Below are 21,635 nucleotides of genomic sequence, written 5' to 3' on the forward strand. Positions count from 1 at the left end.
CCGATTCAGTTGCGATGGGTAAGTAGTTGATGCGCGGCCCAAAGTACGAGATGCACTTTGTTTGATTTTGATTGGTTCGTGCTGGTCACGCGCGGTAACTGCGGGTGAGGTAGTGGTTTCCTTATGGGTTTTATGCTAAATTTATTGCTTCTTTGTTTGCACTTTTTAGATGTGGGAGAACCATTTGTGAAAACCATAGTACTACTATCTTTTCCAAAGGAAAACAGAAACAAAAAAAAAAAGCTAGACGATGTTTTTTTGCTAAAATAAGTTAACTCGGCTTATTTGTCTGTCTTTTTTTTTTTTTTTTCCTTTCCTAACAAATAAGAGGTAGTGTTCATCAAAAGATCCTCATGGAGGAAGGTTGGGAGTCCATAGATTGTCCACACTCTAATAGAAAGAGCGTATAAGAGCATAAATGCGCCGCCCTACAGAATGAAAAGAAACCCCCCATGGGAGGACGAAACCCCTGGCGGAGGACATTATTAAAACAAATTACGGAGTAACAAATAAAAGAAGCATTGCGAGACATCCGCCTCCACTCTTTTGCAATCAACTTAATAGGCTCGTAACCACCACCTCTGCTTCACAAAATAGGAGCACATCGTTGGGAGGTGGTCGCCCAGCGAATGCGGTAAACAGCATCAGGTCACAAATTTGAGAAGGTGGACAACATTTTGCCCGCAACTATTGAAACCGAAGCCCCGAAACGTAGCCGGAAAATGATATGGCTGAAAAGTTCTCAATGGATGCCCGACCTTCAATCGCGGGATTGAGAGAGAAGACAGTTCGACTATGGGGTAAGAGAACAGAGGGAGAGAGATCGGAGGGGAAGGATCCCTCCTCTCCCGCCGCTTGAGAATGGGAAGGAGGAAAAGAGCTGTTGGCAGCTAGGGTTTGGAGATTTTGAGAGAGAGCCCCGAGAGAGAGAGAGAGAGAGAGAGAGAGATGAAAGGGGCTATTGAGAGGTTCTCTTAAAACGGTAAAAACTGTTAAGTTATTTGTTCATCTTTATTCAACTCTTTTTTTGTATTTGTTATTGTCGTGTCAAATTTTTGTAGATTATTGGTTTATTTTGATAAGAGGAACCGAAAGAAAAAAAATAAACCAAAAAGACAATATTTTGGCGTATTTGTATCTTAACTCAAAAAATTGCGCATTTCAATCATAATTTTTTTTTGAAATTTTTCGATTCCTTTCGTCTTGACAAATTAATAATTTATAAAAATTTGACACAAAATAACAAATGCAAAAAATAAAAAATAAAGACAAAAAATAAGTCAACTGGCTTATTTAACCAAAACAACCCTGAAACAATTTGATTGATTTTAGTGATTTCTTTTAATGCATTCAATTTTCTGTAATTTTCCATGCCAAATTACAAAATAAAAAATTGTACATCTTTTTCACGAATAAAGAATATTCTTGAAAGTTTACGGGTATAAAAATGAAGAAGAGAGTACATTTTGTTAAAAATAAAGAGTGAAAATCAATTTCCTTTGATAGCTAGATTGACTTCTTCTACGGGCACTTGCTTGGTCAAATTAGATATGCCATTGGATTATAAATGTGACAGAGATGATTTTCGATCGATTAGACATGAGATTGGATTTTGCATTTGATACGGGATGATTTCCAGTTGTAAGATGAACTACATATGAGTTTAAATTCTGTCCGGCCCGGCTTAGCCGGACAGAGGCGGTTTTCCGCCAGCATCCTTCGTGGATCTCATTCACGTATTTTTTTGAGTAATTCAAATCATGCATCTTGTATGATCTGTAAAATAATATATCTATGAAAAAAAATCAGCTTGTCAGGACACTAATACGTATGTCAAAAGTTGAGTTCTAGACGAAAAAATAGACGGTCTGGATCTGTCAACTGTTTTTTAAGTTAAACTGTTCACAACCGTTCATTTTTTGATCTAAAAATTTAACTTTTGACATACCTATCGATATCCAGACAAACTGATTTTTTGCGTAGATACATTATTTTATAGGCTCTACAAAATGCACGGTTTAAATTATCTCAAAAAAATCCGCAAAGGAGGCCCTCGGCGTGGCAAAAAACCACCATTTTCCGGCTCATCCGGACAAAATTTACGCTCAATAATCTATGTGAGAGATTACATGTAGGACAGCTTGAGACGATTGGAGATCTAAACTGACAATTCAGAATGAGCTTTAGACAGTTACTATTATATATAATTGAAAATCACTTGATTTAAAACTATTTCTTTTACACATTAAAAAATCTAATTTAACATGATGTCATTTTCAATTTATATTACAGCATATCTACTCAATGTTTTTGTGGCATAAAAATCATCATAAGTAGCCGCGTCTATTTTCCAAAAGATTTATCTATGTCGCGACAATAATTATATTCCAGAATTTTGTAATTACATTTGGAAATTATAACTTTTGATTTTGCAAAAATAACTATACTGTTTTTTGGTCTTTTTTCTTTATGGGGCGTTGTTTCTTTTTCTAAATAACACCGATCAATATGAGCATAATATATGAATATTCAGAGGTTTGGGACCTTCAAAAAATGTAGGCCAAAGGCAAAGGCTTCATTTGACTTTTCTAGAGATTTGCTTGATTAGTTACATATATATTAGCTGAATCTGGTCAATTTCTTAAACGCACGAAATGCATATGCATATAAGTTACTTCACATACCCATCAGGAAGTATTGTTAGTCAATACTACATAGTTATTGAAAAGGATCCCCCTGCATCTCTGTCAACGTTAAAATTAAGATCACCGTGTGTGTTACGAAGGGTTAAAAGGGTACAAGTTATAACAACGAGAATCAAATGTGAACATGGGCTATTACGTGAAATCGATCTCGTGGAATTGAATGTTGAACACACGTCAAGCAAACAACTTTGCAGTATTGTTAGTCAATACTGCATAGTTATTGTAAAGAATCTCGCCGCATCTATGTCGACGCCAAAATCAAGATCACCACGCGTGTGACAAAGGATTAAAAGGGCATAACAACGAGACTCTAATGTGAACATTGGGCTATTATGTGAAATCTTGTGGAATTGAATGTTGAACACAAGTCAAGCAAACGACTTTGAACGTAATTTACACACGAATGTGTCAATGATCTTTCGTTGCCATATGAAAAATCTTTGGGCACTAATTATTGGATTTTTTCTTCCTCACACGTTTACAGGCCAAGTGTCATAGGGAGATCAGTGTTTTAAAAATCGAAATTAATCGATGATTAATCACCTCTAGCGGAGCCTATCTGACTAGATCCGACTAGTTGCTATGCGCCAATTAATCGTTGATTACTAATTGCTATGGGCCAATTAATCGCCGATTAATAGGCCTCGAAACTCGAAAAGTGGCCGACCGCCCGATTAGCGCCTTGCGACTTTTTCAACATTGGGGAAGATTATTTAGTGAATCTTTCAATGATACGGACTTTGTTATTGACGGCTTCTCTAATTGGTGGGTTTGGATTAATGAATTGATGTTTCGTAAGTGTTTGGAGAATCGATTCCGTTGTATTGGTAAAACACCAACTATATATGCTAAAAATAAAAGCTCTTTGCCGTCCAAATTGTTTTTTTTTTTAACAACCGGATTCTCAGGCCAACTTACCCGCATTTTGTTTGAATACGCAACTCTAAAAGTTAACGACCTGATAAACCCTACAATGGACTTAAGATTTGAAATGTTCGGCGTCCGCAGAACCCGAACATGCAAGCTCATGCCGGACACAGAACAAAAGTATTTTAACTATTTAATTAACATGCCCATTTGGCCAATCAAACCCCTTGTTTGCCGTCCAAATTGTTCATGCACCTAATACCAAAAAAGTTGACTCTAATCCGGTCGTAAAGTAGGTTTGAATTCCACTATTCTACTTTTCATCTTCAAAGCACTTCAAAAATTGATGGAGACACTCCAAAATTAGTGTAATTTCAAAGCCACTTTCATTTATTTTTTAGAGTGCCTCTATCAATTTTTAGAATGCCAATATCATTTTCCCAAATGAAATGGAAAGAAAGTTTTTGCTTGCATCTAGCTTTCTTTCCTTTTCTTTTTATTTCCCAGTTTTCCACTATATTAGTTTTTTTTCAATAGGAAAGTGATTCTAAGACTCCATAATGGCTATTGACATTCCATTTATTGACAGATTCTTTTTAAAGTTACAATAACACCCTTCTATGTGTGAGAAAGCGGAGTGTGCCAATTACTAAAAGTGAAGTGCCAGAAATCTCATATTGATGCGTTTTCAGTTACCGTTCGAGTTTTTGTTTTCTTATACGAAATTTGTAATTAAAGTTCTTTCATCATAGAATAGGTTTTTTTTAACTTTTATTACTCACCCAAAGCCAAATGAAAATTCGAAAAAATAAAATAAAATCAATAGCCGATGGAAAAGCTATTGTGTAATCCTCACTTCTCTTAATAACAACTCTTCATGGATGCTTACCCAAAAAACAACTCTTTATGGATGATGGATTATGAAGAAAATTCTTTGAGCTCAAGCGTACCCGTCTCCAATAGTCACTCAGTGAAGTTAAGAATAATAATTTTTATTGCTCGTAGCACACGGTGTGACCTTGCTTTCAACTGCGACATCGGTTGTCTGGTGTCCTATCCTATGTAGGTGTAGATGTGATGTTGAGTGACAAACATGTGAAATGAAATGACCTATAAACATATTCATTTAATGCGCCGAGAAAATAACAGGGGCTTTCCTGCACGATTGGTGTTTTAGTGCAGCTTTTGCTCACAGTACTCTCAAGGTAAATTCAGAGGTGAGAGAGAGAGAGAGTTCTTTTTCACTCAATGAACTGTCAGAGAGCTTCATGCACGATTGGTGTCCAAAAGGCAAAAGCTATGACACCATATGACAGTTCTTTTTCATTTGCAACTGATTAGCTTCCTCAAATTAAACTGCAGGGGTCTTTATCTTCATTAATGCATGCTTTTTGTTTTTTGGTAAAGCTTGGGTTTTCAATAGAGAAATTTTTACGCTTTCTTTTTAATATTCACACTCTTTTTTTTTTAAATATCAAGAAAGAGAGTGTGAAAACTGATTCCATTTTGAATATCCCACAATGGAAACAAACATAAGATTTTAATTATAACTAAAGGAAATACAATAAAAATCATTTTATTCAGTGGGCTTGGGGCATCACACAGTACCCCAAAACCTTTATGTACCATGCATTTTTGAGGAATCTATACACTTAGTACTGGACTCTTCAAAAATGTGTGGTGGATAAATGGTGTTAGAGCAGTACGTGACGGTTCTACAACACCACCATATAATTTTGCCACCAATAATTTTTGTTTGTTTGCTTCTTCTTTTTTTACTGTTTAATTTTTCCACCATATCACAGGTGGTAGGGTGAGTATGCTGTGATGAGGATGGGGTTAAGCTCCCCTCCATATGCTCGTCTTCCAAACCTCTCCAGACTCACACTTTTGGGCTCTACGAAGAGCTTAAAAAAATCATCTGAATCGTTCACATTGTGTCTCAATAAGAATATGTGTACGAGAAATCACTTTGATCAAATATAAAGAAGTCTATAAACAAATTTCCTTTTGTTTTCCAAAAATGGACAACAAATACAGTTGTAAACTTATATTGTCAACTGTAAATGAATTATTTTCCAAAATTGGCGTTCAATCAAATTGTTTTTTTTCCAAACATATTTTTCTCAACAAGATCTACGAGGTTAACGGTTTGGATTATATTTGTAGGCCCGCCGTAAAGCCAAAAAGTGTGAGTTTGGAGGGATATGGAGTATATTATGGATACGAGGATGGCAGTATAGTAAATTTCTCTTTGGTGGAGGATGACTTCACAACCACTTTTCAGATACTTTCCATTTTCAGTTAAAGCAATAAAAAGATTGAAGAATCTTGCGCCCTTTCTCAACCCCAAAGGCCAAAGGAGCAAAAGTTAAAGGACATGCCCTTAAAAGGAACTGGGACTTCTGAGCCATCGGATCGTGCATCCGGCGGCTCGGTTTTTATCTCAGTCATGAACAGCTTTTGATCGTTAATTATCGAGATGAGATCCGAGCCTTCGACTGCTCAGAGGTGCACAGCACCTCACTGCATAGCACCAACCTGATTGGAATCATTTATCTTTTAAAAGTCATCGAGACCATCAAAGCCGGCTTAGAGGAAAAGCCAAAGAAGCCGTCGCTTTTAGGCCCCCATTTTTTTGGCCCTAAGAGGGTCCCAAAATATACACTTTATTGTTTTAAATAATATGAGTAATGAGTTCCAATTGCCTACAGTAAACATCTTCTTAGTGGTGTGGCAACTGAGGTTATTTGGATGCTTGAGAAATTGGGTTCGAATCTCCACACTTTTTTTTTAAATCCGAAATCTCCACCCCTTAACTCTTCCTCAAATTTTTGCAACAATTCATGCAAAGATTTGTATGCACCTATGCGAGATAGATGACACCATATTAGAACTTCCGCTTCATGCCCCAAATATCTTTAAGTTGGCACCAGAGACCATTGACCACAACAACAAAAAAAAAAGGTGTCGATTTAGTGTTTTAGAGTTTATAAAACTTTATTTTTACAGCAAGAATGTGTCCCAAAAACAAATCAATCAATATTCAACGAATAGGATCATTGACGTGGCCAATAATGTCAAAGGTGTTCTAAAAAAATTGAACGGTATAGATCATTTTATAAATGAGTTCAAAGAGGGCACGCATTGGGCTTGGACAGCACCCTCCAGTTCATGGGCCCACCCATCCATGGGCGGACTGCTTCCCAAACAAAAACCCATGTAGTACAATTGTTGCTCTTTCAATTCTGGCATTTTCGTGCCTAAAGGTATGGCTCGAAGGAAAATTCGGTATTCAAAATAGTTTCGAGTGTCCTAATAGTAAAGTGTGAGAAAACTGTCCGTACCTAAAGGCCCGGCACAACATGATATTGAGTTTACAACAACTGAATCGTTCAAACCAATTACGCACCAATTACAAGATTCAAAAACTGAACTTTTAGTTGATGTATGTGAAGAGAGTGAGTGACATGTCTCGAAATTCATGTTTTTTTGGGGTTGAGCCCGTTTAGAAAACCCAATCTAAGTCTTCATGTGTAAATTATCCATGCAAAAAGAATTGGTTTCGTTGACCATTGTTTGTCATCTTAACAAACAAACAAAAAAAAAAAACATTTTAAGGGAGGGAAAAATAGGTCGTTAGAATTTTGATGTTCAAGACAGTTCGAATTCGGATGGTAAATTTTGATTCAGACAACAAAAATTTTTGAGAGATATTTATTGACTATGTTGGTATCCAATTAATTTAACTTTTTGTGTGGATGATTTAAACATCTATATAATAAACTCAAACTCAAATTTGAGTGAAAAACCTCCAAAATCCACCTCCACTCCTTACCCAAACCTATACCAAATTTAGTTTTTACTCAAATTCTTTCCCAAATTTGGTATTGAACCAAATCCTTCACCAAATTTTCAGGTGGTGGTTGCTGTGGTAGGTGGTCGGCAAGATCAAAAAAAAAAAAAAATGGTGGTCGGCGCTAGTGGTGGTGGTTGCTAGTGGTGGTGGTCGTGATGCTAGGGAGGTGTCGATCTAAAGTTCTGGGAGGTGCTGATCAAGGATTCTGGGTGTTTGAAACCGTGGAGAGAGAGAGAGAGAGAGAGAGAGAGAGAGAGGTGCTGATCGAGGATTCTGGGTGTTTGAAACCGTGGAGAGAGAGAGAGAGAGAGAGAGAGAGAGAGAGGGGACTGGATTTTGGTGGAGCGGCGGTGGTGATGGGTGGTGAATGGATAAGATTTGAGTAAAATACGAGTCCAAGAGTGGAAGACTTCACATCAAATCAAGTTTTTACTCAAAATTTGGGTAAAAATCTGAATAAAAAGTGGAAATGCTCCTACGGAAACAACTTTTTCTAAAGTTATTAAACTATGGACAAACTTTTTTAGAATGAATAGCTTAAATTATCCAAATAAATCAATGTGAAGTCCTATTTTTCAGATTATGATCCTGGTTGGTTAAACATCCCTACATGCTGTAGCATTGACTTTTGACAGTAAAACCATTACCCATCAGAACTCCAATCAGTTAATACATCGGGAACTAATTGCTTCTTTTACCAGGAGGATTTTAAAAATCTATGATTGATTATACAATTTCTCACATTGCTTCATGGGCGATTCACAATAGCAAAACCCAAATTCAGCGGAGGCAGGAGCCACTGCAGCCTCTGCAATGCCCATTTTTCTGGCTTTTTTCTAACTCGACTTCATGATCGGAGCCATTAATTTTCTCAACTTCGATGGGTGGGTTGTTCATGCAAAAGATTAGATTGATTGGGACAATGTTAGACCAAAGATTGAGCACAGTTATCTCAAGCCGTATTCTTAGAATCAGCTTACCGATTCAATTTTTTCCAAGAAAATGTGATCTTTTTTTTTTTTTTTTTTGATCCGCAAGAAAATGTAATCCAATCATACATTTGTTGATGTTCAGTCAACCTAATTTCTTTTGTGCATAAATAACCAAACTCGGAGAGCCCAACAAATGCACGATTCATACACACAAATCCACCCCAGATGAGCCCCATATAGAGATCACAGGAGCCCGAGGCGAGTTGAGTTTTATTCACCCTCTACTTAAGAGGGTGAATATTACTCTCCTTCCTATTGGTTGAAATAGTATAGTTTTCATCACAAAGTAATGTCATATTTACCAAGAAGTGTATTGTATGATAAGCATGACATCACTTTATGGTAAGATCCATACCATTTCAACCAATAAGAGGGAGGGTAGGGTGAACAAAATTGCACTCGCTTGAGGCGCAGGTAGGAAAAACAAAAGTAGGCGCGGCGAGCCGTGGCCGGCGAATATTGGCTACAGCATAAGCGTGGTGCGCTTAAAACTCAAACAAATACTACTTAATAAGAAGTATTCCAACTACATAGAAACAGAGGAAACGGAAATTCGTAGTAGTAATTTTTTTTTTTTTGATCCGCTAGTAGTAATTAAATCAATACAAAGAGAAAGCAACACCAGTATTGGAAACAGAGAAGCATATTTATACAACATACAAGAACAGAAAAAATTTCTTCAGGCATTTGATCATATCCTCTAGTTAATAACATAAATTCCTACCAATTCAATGAACTTGCTTAGTACTTCTTCGTGTCTTAACTTAAAGTTATTCCACATCTGCTCCATGGAAGCAGCCAACGAAATAGGAGTATCTGCATGATAAGGAAATATTGATAAGTTTGGAGTAGCTGTTTTAGTTAGAGAGCATATCCATATTTCGTACCCAAGGGAAAACGTGAAAAAGAGCAGGGAAAAAAACCATGCAATAGCAAAAGAAATCATTTTACAGTGCTGGACCACTAGTATAACACATGATTATTCTTGTCAACAAGGATATGTAGAAGCCCATTCGTTTTTGAATAGATTGATCGACCATGGGTGGGCAAGGAGCGAGCAGAAGGAGGATATGTAGAAGCCCATTCGTTTTTGAATAGATTGATCGACCATGGGTGGGCAAGGAGCGAGCAGAAGGAGGCTAGGGACCAACTTCCAAAGAAGTACATGCTTCGAACCAACCCCATTATCTTGGTGCAATTCCTTTATAATAATGACGGTCATGTCTTCTCTCAGAAATCAAAAACCCATAAACCTTATCCATATTATGCAAACAAAGAGTAAATTCCTTGTAAGATATAGTCCAAGTAATCCCAACCATAGTTAGAGAAAAATGAGAACATGTAAACTCACAAAACCTTGGGACTTGCAAAATACTCATCCAGCTATTACTAAAATTATGCTGCAATTTTCAAACTACCAACTGTTATCTAGAATCCATTAATCTTGACTTCATTATGTTGGGGAAGGATCCTTAAAATTACGCTGCGATATATGAGTATTTCTAAATTAATTTTGGAGTACTTTCCACAACCTGTTTTTGAAACCTAAAAGTCTGAAACACTTCTAACTTTAAATCTTATCCATTTTCCCCGTAGAAGCAGTTTTAGAAAGTTTGGAAACATGTGTTCTCGAAACAAACTACTTTCCAAAAATAATGCTAGGAAAAAAAAAATTCCGAAGACCGCCAGCCAAACAAGTTTCTGAATTTTGAACTTTTTGAAAAACGCAACAACCAAATGGGGATGTTCTTGGAGTGTTTTCAATTTGGAGTGTGATGAGAGTCGTCATTTTACGAGGCTGTTTGTTGTTTATGAGGCCCGCAAGTTTGGGTTTAATTTTTGTTGTCCCGCTCTATATGTTGATGCCACATCCTTCAAGGGGACACACAAGGGAGTCAAGGGGACACACAAGGGAGATTTTATTTATTTAGAGGGAAGTATACAATGTCTTCGAGTAGTGTGTGTGGTGCCTTGGGCCTTGGCCAAATGATGCCACTCCCCTTTTATAGGGGCACGGAGAGTTCTAGAACATACTCTAGAAACTTCCCACCTCCTGAAATAGATCCTCCTAGAATGTGTGGGGAGGCTTCTGGGCATGTTTGATTGCCATATTATTTCTAGGAAAGATGGGATAAGAACGGATCGAGAATGGGAATAGAGGGGATAGGTGGGGTGCACAAGTTAATAGATGGGATAATATGAATACTAGGATTAGTATATTGTGTTTGGTTAGAGTGGAATAAAGGTGGCATAAAGATGATGGGGATTATTTTCAACCCTTGGCTGCAGAGGGCAATATTCTGGAGAAGGGGAACTAGCTAATACCCATCCCTCCCCTGGTATCCGTTATTCTCCAAATGGGGTGCTAAATGGACAACTAGTCCAGTCTTGTCCAATCCGGCCTCAATCCCAAGTGGAACAAACACAGGACTATGGAGAAAAAAGGAACATGTGGGCTCACCTTTAATCCCTCCCCTTGGTCCCGCCTCTCTTCAACCACAATTCCCACCATCAAACAAGCCATTAGTTCTCCAAATAGTCCCTTTTTTGGAATATTCAATAATTTCCATCTTTCAAGAATTCCCTAGTTCTCCAAATGGTCTCTTTTCTAAAATATTCAATAGTGTACATCTTTCAAGGATTCCCTAGACAAGTCTACAACATTCCATAAAGCCTCAATGCCTTGGGTTCTTGTACAGAATTTCGCGAGACGTAACAAATTGCACTTGTTTGTACCAAAATGACTTGCTAGAGCCAAAATCAAAAACTAAAAAACAACAACATTGTTGCAAAGCTTGGTGCTATTATGGCACAATCTCAATCCCAGCCCACTAGAATAAACTCGTCTCACTTGTCAATGCAGAACTAACGGCCTGAATGATGTGATAACGTGGCAACGCCAATGTTGCTGCAAAATTTGGCACCAAAGATTGGCTTGCCATTATTTGGTAGCAATTTTGAATTACAAGTGGAGCACAAATTTGACATATATTCTTCCAGAGTTTGGCTTCGGCAACCTAATAAAAGACTCATGGTGGACTTGCCTTATTGGGATGGCTAACAAGTCAAACAAACTTCATTTTATTTTGTCCCTTTGCTAAAAATAGCTATTTAGCCTAAAAATCTTTTTTAGTTTTTGGATTTTTGAGAAGGATCAAAAGACCAAGTTGTTTGGGCCAAAAGTTGGAAATAGGTGAGATCTTTTTTTACAGACTTAACATTTTATGTAGCCAAATGATAGGTGAATGCCACCAAACCAATGAGGCATTGGTGACTTGATTGAACAAGGCCTAGGTTGGTGGGACTTTAGCTTTGCCCCCGACATATGGGCGGTGAGATCCCTTGCGGATAGTGGTGCGGTGTGACGGGACAATACTCGGTCGAGGTGACGTGACCATACATGCACTTCCATTTTAAGCACCTAAAAAAAAGAGAATGCGACGGGACTTTCCAAAACCAACAAGTCAACAAGTATCTCACATTTTTATATCCTCATTATTGCCATTCCGAACTCAAAAAAAGAAAAAGAAGAAGAAGAACTGAAACACCTCTACTCAAATCAACTATCACAAAATTCCCAATTATACACTCACACAATATCCCTAATCAGGCTAAACCAATTTTACCACGGAACGCTACTACCCTAGCGAATTACGTTTTGATACGAACGAACAGAAACATGGTACACTTCTGTTCCAAAACGGTAAATATAACAATTCAAAGTGATCCCCAAAATCTTTCCAAAAAATTTAACTTATTATATGAGGACTTGAGGACCTCTCCCTATAAAGGAGAATAACGAACCAACCACATTAAATTGTCATTCTTAAAAATAAAAAACAATTATAACAACTGAAATACGTCTCTACTCTCAAATCAACTAGTACATAATCCCAATTCTACGAGAATAATTTTGTTTACCCTGTGAGCATTACCCCTCTCTGTGATTGGTGGAAATTGTGTTGGGTTCACGGAAAATACAATTTTTGATAATAAGAGCAACTTTACCAGTCAAGGTAAAGTAGCTTTTTAGCTATAATAGCTCATCAAATTGGGAAAAAGAGTCATGCAGCAGCTTCTGTAAACAATTAGGCAGAGTTGCTCAATCTACAGTTGTAAGCTACTTGTAGCTAAGGACTGTTCATTAGGTATGTGATTGTTAATATTATTTTCTCTCTCCTCTCTCCGTCCCTCTCTCTTCCTCTTTTTTCTTTTTTTTGAAAAATCTGCACTTTGGTACACTATTGAAAAGGAAAGAAAATATATTTTAATAAAGGATATGTTAAATAGATAATATTGATGTAGTGTTGAAAGAAATGTGAGTAGGTAAAATGAAAAATGTGCACTGTTCACGAGTTTTTTTACCTAAGTATTGATAAACTTGCTCTAATGAGATAATTTGTGGTTGGACCCACACAATTACCACCAGGATACTCCAATGTTTACCCTCTTTAAAGAAAAGTGAACAAGCATTCTATACATAAATATTCCAAACAAACGTAACAGAACCCGTAACTCTAAGAATAAAAACCCCATACCTCACGAGGCCGATCGCTTCCCCTCGCACTCAGGACTCTCGTCGAAATTATTCGACGGGTACTTGGCCGTCACCACCCCGACCTCAAAAACCAGATCGTCGCCGTTCAATCGAATCCCCGTTATCGACCACCACTGGAAGAAGGCCCTAACCCTAATCCCGCTGATCTCGGCGATGCGGCCTTCGACGATCTTGCCCGTGATGCGCTTGGAGTAGGTGGCGAGGTAGTTGTCGGGGGGGAGGGTGACCCTGCAGTTGTCGCCGAGGTGGACGGCGAAGTCTCCCGTGGTGGCGTTGAGGGTATAGGCCTGGACGTTGGTGGGGAGGAGGCCGATGGGGAAGCCGTGGCTGGTGAGCTCGGCGTGGGCGGTGAGCGGGGGTTGGGAGTTGGGGTTGGGGTTTGGGGAGGAGAGAGAGGGGGGGAGGAGGAGAAGGAGGAGAGAGAGGATGGAGAGAGAGTGTTTAGCCATGGTGGTTTTGAGTGAGAGAGAGAGAGAGAGAGAGAGAGGGGATGGATTTGGTTTTGATGATTTTCAAGACTGCGTGTGTCTGTGTGTGGAGGGGGATGAAAACTCGAGAGAGGAGAGATCTGATGGAAACGGTGTCGTATGTGGGAGTTTTGTTAAAAGGGGCTCGTATCGTGGCACGTCGTGGAAGTCAATGTAATCGGATGCGTGCGTCATAGTTGACCTCTGGGATCCTCACGCGTCTTCTAAGCCGATACACTATTTGCACACCGCATTGACTACAACTTCTTCTTCTTTTTTTGCATTATTTAATATATGCGAAAATGATATTGCTAGTGACGGGGTTGGTATCAAAATCGTTGAGACAGTCACGCCGGGCTGTCTCCGGCCACCGGACGGTCGATTCGAGCCGTCCAAAAATTTTATAAAAAAAAATGAGGGGGTCTTTGCGAGAATCAACGGCATGTAAGGTGTGTAGGATGCTTGATCCGAGCACTCCTTTTTCGTGTACATAGGATTAGCCGTTCGGTGGCCGGAGACGGCCCGGCGCAGCCATCCCTACGATTTCGATACCGACCCCGTCGGTCCAATAGTGCTACTCTAATATATGTGAACCAGAATTCTGACTTGTGGGGTTTATTCCTAAAAAACTTTCCTTGTAAAACAAATATCAACCCAACACTGAAACAAAAACGAAACTTTTGTTTGAAATGCAAAATCATTTTATATGGAAAAATTTTTACATCGGAAAATTTTTTACTTTGAAACAAACGGAGCCTAAATGGTTTTTTCTTTTTTTTGACTCATTTTGTCTGTATATTTGTCTTCATATTAAAGACAACTCATTATTCCTAAATTTTTATTTTTTCGGTATTATTTACTTTTCAATCTAAATAAAAATACAAACTTGAGTCTTTTTTCATCGTCTTACGTGAACTTTTTCAATCTTGGTCTATTATTTTTATGCTTTTTCAATTTCTCTCATCGAAACAAACAATGTGACGTAAAGATTGGTGCCAAATCTAGTAAGAATTAAAAGAAAACATCTAAATGTTGCGCAAAAAAATTTACAAAAAGTTAGGCCAAAGAAAACCTTAATGTTGATGAAAGATCCCTTCTCTCTCTTCCCTCATGGAGCTTCTGGATATTTTTTGTTTGAGAGCCTATTCTCTGTATGATGGTCTAGTTTGTTAAGGGATGTTCTAGTTTGTTAAGGGGTGTCCTCAATTATTTATTCTTCTTCTTCTTTTTTTAAGGTGCTTCGGAATAGCAAGAAAAACAAGTTTACAACCATGTTACAAATCCAAAGGCAAGGGCTAGTCTCTATGATGCCCTTAGTTAAGGGTGTCCTCTATTCATATGATGCCCTTAGCAACTTCCCACTATGGAGAGGAGTGAGTTGGATTTCCACAGAGAAGCTCCACTCAAGACCTTCATCTCCACCATACCTCTCAAGACTTTATTTTGTGATCCGAATAGTTCATCTCCTAAGCCTCTTTGAGAAGAACAAATGTGAAAAAATTGTTTGATCTCTCAACGGGATCTACAAGTTGAACAATTTAAATCACCGTTGTGATGGGTATAATGAGAATCAAGTCTTGAGGGGAGAGCACCTCCAAGACTTTCATGTGATGTCCGGTTCCTTTATCAAGTGGCCACCCATGATTTTGCATCAATAGATGCGACGTGCTATTGTAATTTTGGACGATAACGTTGTTGAACAATTGAGGCTCAGACTTCTCTTCGTAAATTCCGAAGATTGGTGGATCTCCAAGCTTTCCTTCTCAACTAATATCTGTAAATGTAAGTGTTTGCACAGTAGAAAACAATATAGAGATAGGGCAAAATTTGTGCGTGGGTTGTGATTGGATTTCCCCTCTTCTGGGTTTTCTTTTATAGGCATATACCCATGTAACGTTACAGGGAAAACTGCTCCCTATTATTTAGATAGTGGGGGTTATCTCACTCACCCATATCTCTCTAACCACCCCTTTTATTTAGGGAGCACATCACATGATATAACCATATCACCCCATCCACATGCACATCTCTTATTAAGTGGGATACACCTAATAGTGGTTTGACCAAATCAAACTCTTAGCCAACTTGGCCAATCACACCTATTGTATTCTCTTGTGCAAACACACAGAATAATTTCAGGCTCAACCAAAAAGAAACGTTAGCCAATAATAAATAAGGCAAACATAATTAACAATGAGGTATGTAAAATATGGAGGGCTATTTGGCCACTCATTCCAACAAACGTCGCATCTATAGATGTAACGGTTTCTGTGCGATGCATAGTGATCCTATTTAGCTGACTGACCTAGACTCGTAGGGCATCTTACCCAAACACCCTCCAAATGCATTTAAGAGTACGAAAATAATTAATGCATCGTATTCGGAAAGTACAATGTTGGGCAAAATACCAAAGGACACTTCTACAATGTTTGGGCAAAATACCAGCATAAAATTGATGATCCAACTACGTAAATCGATTGTATACCCCTCTTTTCCTTCTGGGAGTATGCCTATCGTCTTTGTTAATGTTGCTGAAAAATTATACTTGTGTTAATATGCTACTTATAAGCTATAGCCCAAAACATCCGAGGGCCCAGCTCGAACACCTATGTGCTTCAATCCGCCCAGATCAACAGTTTAAGCCCAAAGAAAAACAGAAAAGCAAAACCCAATTAAATAATGGGTGAAGCCCAGCGCAAAAGTCCAAAACTAACTCCAACCCTAAACAGACCAAGAAAACCTGCTGCCACCGACATCAGTCAACCGCCGGGCGGCCACCACCCCAAGCGAAAACCATACCACCACCAGAAGACCCATCTGGAACGTGGAAAACTACAGCCACCAGACGTCGAAAACCATATTCTAACCATGTGACTTAAAAACAATTCTATGAGTCCATGACCGATTGAGGTTAATTTCAAAATTGGGGGGCTCAATAAAACTAAAAGGGCCGCACCCATAATTCAAAGCAAGTTTATGTCAGGATGTTGTCTGAAATATTGGGAGCCAGCATCACTTGTGACAAATTAAATTATTCAAAAAGCATGTTGGATCACAATGTTCCGCACTTATTATATTATGTCACACCATTGTTGAACTAAACACTGACATAGCATTGGGTCATGCTAATTATTTAAAACGCCAATAAAGAAATTTTTAGTATTGAGAAAACATCACACAACTTCTTATATTGAGCTAGTCCTGTTTAATTGGGTCAAACTGTTTATGAACTTATTATTAGGTCCATTTTAGTGTTGCAATGCTTAGTTTTACAGAGGAGGCTCCAACCCCTATCTGTTAGTTTGTCCAGTAATAACCCGTCGTGGGCTCACTTCTGACTCATAACGATGATCAAAACTTTTCATATTAGTGGCGGAGCCATGACATACTAATAGTGCATGGGGTTAAATACCTAAAACCCTTCCTTCTCCTTCCATCATTTTTATGAACTCGGCTCCTATTGTTTTTCGTGTTGCTCTTTGATTGAGTCAGCTTGAAATTGCTTAATTGAATCGGCTTGAATGTTCAATTCAGCAAACAAGTGATTTTATATATCGAAAGGAAAATTGCAATGCAATTTAGTTTAGAGTCAATCAATCTTAGATGATTTTCGAGATTTGAAAACACATCGGCTCCACTTTGATAGATTGTTAAACTACTTTTGTTCTATTTTGGTGGATAATCAATCTTGAAAAATGCATTTTTGCTTATCCTTTGACTATGGAACGCAAGTATATGGGTAGTTATTATTTTTACTTATTTATTCGGTAAGGAATAGATGGATTTGACGTAAAAAAAAATAAATCGTTATGACTCGGCCCCTTCGAAGTCTTAATCCTAGCTCTGCCACTGAATTTACTAATATAATTTATTATCAACGGAGTTTAGCCATAACCTTAGCAAATTTTCTAAGTTGGCAAGGTCACTTGACTCAACTTATTATATAGCTTTCGAAGCACATCACATTCATGAAAAACAAAGTAGACATTACATCTTATCAAGCTTATATGAACGGACAAGGGGGCGACACCAGGCTGATGTGCCATTATTCGGGCGTCGTCCTGAGCTCTAAAATGTTATTCATGATCGTACACTTCATAAATCTTGATGCGTATAACAATCCCATAAAAATTCAAATCAATCAAATTTTAGTAACAATAAGCAAATCACATTTTTCTACAACAAATGAGAAACAAATCCAATTTAAAAAATATATAGCAAGATTATTTGGTTCAATCAGTAAGCAACCATTGCCCGATCGACTTGAATTTTCCAAAATAGTGAACGATTCATATTAAGTTTTTGAGCTCGGGACGACACCCGACTCAAATCAAGGGCGCATCAGGGGCCCCTTCGTTCTATACAACTGGCTACATAATCAAGCTTACACAAAGGAATCTCAATATCGAAATTCTCCTTTGTGGGTGTGCTAGAAATAAAGTATGGAGGTGTACTAATTTTGTTTAGGCAACTACAAATGGGTTTTTAATTTTCCTTGTGGGGAGATGGGGACAGAGTAGAATATTGTGGTTGTCTAGCTTCATCATCTTTTGTCCAGAGCTCAGCATTCTTGACTTTGGAAACACTCTCCAACACTTCAAAAGGAACAATGTCGCCTGTGACAACGACCATCTTGGCTTCCAGATCTACTTGGTACGAGGTCACTCCTGTGTTACACCACATAACATGAGAGAGAGAGAGAGAGAGAGAGAGAGAGAGAGAGAGAGAGAGAGAGAGAGAGAGAGAGAGAGAGAGAGAGAGAGAGAGAGAGAGCAAACAATTATACTTTGAATTTGTTATAATGGAGTATCATTTTCGAGGAAGCGCGCATTCACATGAAGAAACATTATGGAGAGAGAGAGAGGAAGCGCGCATTCACATGAAGAAACATTATGGAGAGAGAGAGAGAGAGAGAGAGAGAGAGAGAGAGAGAGAGAGCATAAACAATTATACGTACTTTGAATAATTAGTTAATGTATCATTTTAGAGGAAGCATCACATGAAGAACATTATGGACGCCCAATTCTTGCTAGATTTTTGGAGAGAGCCTTGGGGATCAGGGAGTAGATTTGCAGAAAGTCTACACACACAGCAGATCTGTGCACATATTTTATTGTGGGGCCCGCCACGGGTCCCACATAAATCATCCGAGCCGTTCATTAAATGTAAAACATTTTTTCAAATGTCCCCGTAAAAAATAAGCTCAATCCAATACCTATAGGTGCTCGATCCAACCATATAACTTTTCATTATCCGAAAATCTGAATGAAAAGTTAAATGGTTGGATGAAGCATCTATTGGTATCGGATTGAGCTTATTTTTTACGGGGACCCTTGAAAAAATGTTTTACATTTAATGAACGGCTCGGATGATTTGTGTGGGACCCGTGGTGGGCCCCACAACGAAATCTGTGCACAGATCTGCTGTGTATGTAGCAGGACTCGTAGATTTGCTAGTATCTGTATAAGTGCCCATATTAGATTCCATTTCTATAATCAAAATCCTTCCATTTTGTAGGACTTATAGATACTCTTGCAAAAATTTCCTTAATTATGAGTAATCATCTAGTGGCTCTCATTAATGTGTAGCGAAGAAGGTCCTGGAAGCACTACGTGGTGGTACTCCAGCTGCAATGAACAATTTTTCCTCATCAATAACCAATTCATACCTACTCTAAAATTCATGTCTAAAAATCTAATCAAGATCAGAAGCGTTAACCTGTCCAATATGAACCACTGTAAAATCATTCAAATGGGACCTGATGTAAGCCATGAATAAGAAGAGTGCAGACAACCCACCTCAAGTAGTTTTGGAGTCATGCAAATGAAAAGACATTCACAATGCTTAAATAATGACATCCCTTTTTTTCCCACTTCACGTATACCGTTCTTAGTGCAAATAGTAAATCAATTAAGGTATTCCATTCTATGATACTACTATCTTTCTATTTTCCCTCTACTTTTGTGTTTTTTAACATGCCCCGACTTCATAGGATGAGATGCTGCCGAGCATCTCCCCAACTCCACATGCAGCTGCAAATTGATACAGTATGAGACGTATTATCAAATGCATATAACCAAACAAATGTTTGATATAAAAAAAATTCATTAAGATTCAAGCATATGCTTGGAAAGTGGTGAATAACTCCAAGGGAATCCATCTTTGAAAAAATATATCTTGCGGAAACAAAGGCTATGAGGACTAGTGTACGTACGGATACTCGTTTTGTGAAGCCAAATATTAACAGGGGACACATGCGGGCACATGCAAGGGGCACCAATCATCAAGTAAAGAAAAATGCTCTATAGGCTAATCACCTTTAGTTTCAATAATTCATCTAGACAAACAAAGAATAGTTTTTTTTTTCCTGATAACTGATATGTCCGGGCCAGCTTAAGTGTACCTTGATTAATCTTCGGAGCCAATTTCACTGCCTACTTGCGGAGATCCCAATTGAAGTCAGAGCAAGGATAGTTGATTTATAATTAACACAAAGAAAGATAGAAATACGCAATTAATAAATTTGTTTGAAAAAATAAATGCTTGTATCGATCGTACCTTCTATCTTGGAGATGTGTTTCTCAACTTTTCTTGCACAACCATTGCAGTGCATGGACACCCTCAGCACCACCGTCTACATGGTTCATCAATAAGCTCACATTCATTGATATTGAAAATGAAAACAAGCAATAGGGTAGGAACTTTCATATATACTCTTTTTATACTTTTTTTTTGACATTTTAAATGTGAATTATTTAACTGCCCTTTCATGTATAGAACTTCTTAACTTACGAAAGGATAAGTTTGGAATAAAATATGCATGAAAATTATGACAAAGAAAGTGTAAAAATCAATGATCGATGCGGCCCGTATTCTCTTCCAGTAGTTAAATTACTGGTTTAATCTCAGATTCCAGGAAACTCGTTTTTTTTTTGGGTGAATGCGAAAAACTTGTTGATGCTTGTGATTATTTCAGGATAGAGCGATTCTCGTCCAGTTGATCTCTTAGATATAGTTCCAGTTCACTGCAACAAAATGGAGAGTAAGAAGAATTATATAAAGAACATTTTTTTGGAGGTCATGAGTTTAAGGTTTCAAACTTTAGTATTCTCTTTTATGACTACTGTCAGAGTATGCCATGTTATTACACGATATATGTCTGGACGGAGAACTATATGTCCTACGGTATTAATTTCAGTTTCGATGAAATCACGGATACGATTATCCATAATAAATTAGAATACAGAAATCATTGTTAGAGGTCGCGGTTTATTAATTTGGTTGGATTAGAGAGGTCGCGGGTTCAAGGCGTGCTATCAACTCGGGTCATTGGTCTCCTTTGACTCCCTCATGTGGCTTGCTCTGGCCTCAAGTGTGGCAGTGCTCACCTTTGGATTTCAATCACCTCTCGAGGATCGACCTGCTATCGGTTTGGAAGCTCTATTATGATCACGCCTAGGGGCAGGTCACCACTCGTGGTCACTCCCTCTTGTTTAGCAAAAGAAAAAAGAAAAGAAAAGAAGAAAACAGAGGAAGCAATCTCACCTTGGGCTTTAGTTGGAAAGCCAGGGTCTGGGGTTCTGCTAGAACATCTTTCAATCTCAACAAATGGCCACCTTCACTTGCCACCAGTGGCTTTGTCTCAAAGTACTCATCTTGGTTTTCCAAGGAATTTGTGCAGAAACAAGAGCTTGAGCCATTAGAAAGACAGAGGGAGTCTACAACCCTCCCAAAACTGAGCCTCCCCATATCACCTCCCAACACTTTCCCTCCCACAATAGGAAGTTTTATAATAGAAAGTTGGCCCTTAAAATAGGAATCCCACTTCTTTCTTCCTTCCATGTGATAATTTAAAGAACCCGAAAGCCCTAAAGTAAGAGTTACAAGTATGAAATGACAAGCTAAAGGTCAATTTTCATTGGGAAAAGCCAAAATTTTAACTGAACCCAATAAGCTATTGTGTAGGATAGGTGTCAAGACCCACTTTTATAGGGAGAACAACAAGTGTGTGAGATTAAAGAATAAATTTGAGTGCAAAAGTGCTAGGTATAAAAAAATTGTATCCGAAAATTATCTAGAATACATTTTTAGAGGCATTTATGACTACTAATATACTTTTATTAGCGGTAAGAAACCCATGTTCTGGGTGATTTCCAGGTATATTTTTTTTGTACTTAGCATTCCTCA

The 21,635-nt window shown here is 38.1% G+C and overlaps 2 protein-coding genes and 1 long non-coding RNA gene across 4 annotated transcripts in view; 1 reads left to right on the forward strand and 2 right to left on the reverse strand.

Moving 5' to 3' along the window:
* Positions 1-8,979: 8,979 nt before the first annotated feature.
* On the reverse strand, positions 8,980-13,568 carry LOC131301913 (uncharacterized). Its single transcript, XM_058328422.1, has 2 exons — positions 12,962-13,568; positions 8,980-9,239 (listed from the first exon to the last, which is right to left on the reverse strand). Exon 1 carries the CDS (start codon positions 13,428-13,430, stop codon positions 12,963-12,965), a length of 468 nt encoding a protein of 155 aa, XP_058184405.1. The 5' UTR covers positions 13,431-13,568; the 3' UTR covers positions 8,980-9,239; position 12,962.
* Positions 9,279-10,313, forward strand: LOC131301922 (uncharacterized). Its single transcript, XR_009191476.1, has 2 exons — positions 9,279-9,495; positions 9,567-10,313. It is a non-coding gene; the product is annotated as an uncharacterized LOC131301922 (long non-coding RNA).
* A 4,106-nt stretch (positions 13,569-17,674) lies between the features above and the next one.
* LOC131302014 (protein SODIUM POTASSIUM ROOT DEFECTIVE 2-like) overlaps positions 17,675-21,635 on the reverse strand; it is a 90,867-nt gene continuing 86,906 nt past the window's right edge. Inside the window, exons 1-3 of one of the 2 annotated variants that reach the window (XM_058328568.1) lie at positions 20,994-21,306; positions 20,007-20,082; positions 17,675-18,115 (exon numbers count right to left, since the gene is read on the reverse strand). In XM_058328568.1, coding sequence (XP_058184551.1) covers positions 17,934-18,115; positions 20,007-20,082; positions 20,994-21,290 — 555 coding nt within the window. In that variant the 5' untranslated portion in view covers positions 21,291-21,306 and the 3' untranslated portion in view covers positions 17,675-17,933. Of the gene's footprint in view, positions 18,116-20,006; positions 20,083-20,993; positions 21,307-21,635 lie in introns of those variants that run through there. The other variant, XM_058328571.1, reaches the window with a different exon arrangement.

The sequence above is a fragment of the Rhododendron vialii genome, chromosome 1a (assembly GCF_030253575.1).
Source record: "Rhododendron vialii isolate Sample 1 chromosome 1a, ASM3025357v1".
In the NCBI taxonomy this organism is placed as follows: Eukaryota; Viridiplantae; Streptophyta; class Magnoliopsida; order Ericales; family Ericaceae; genus Rhododendron; species Rhododendron vialii.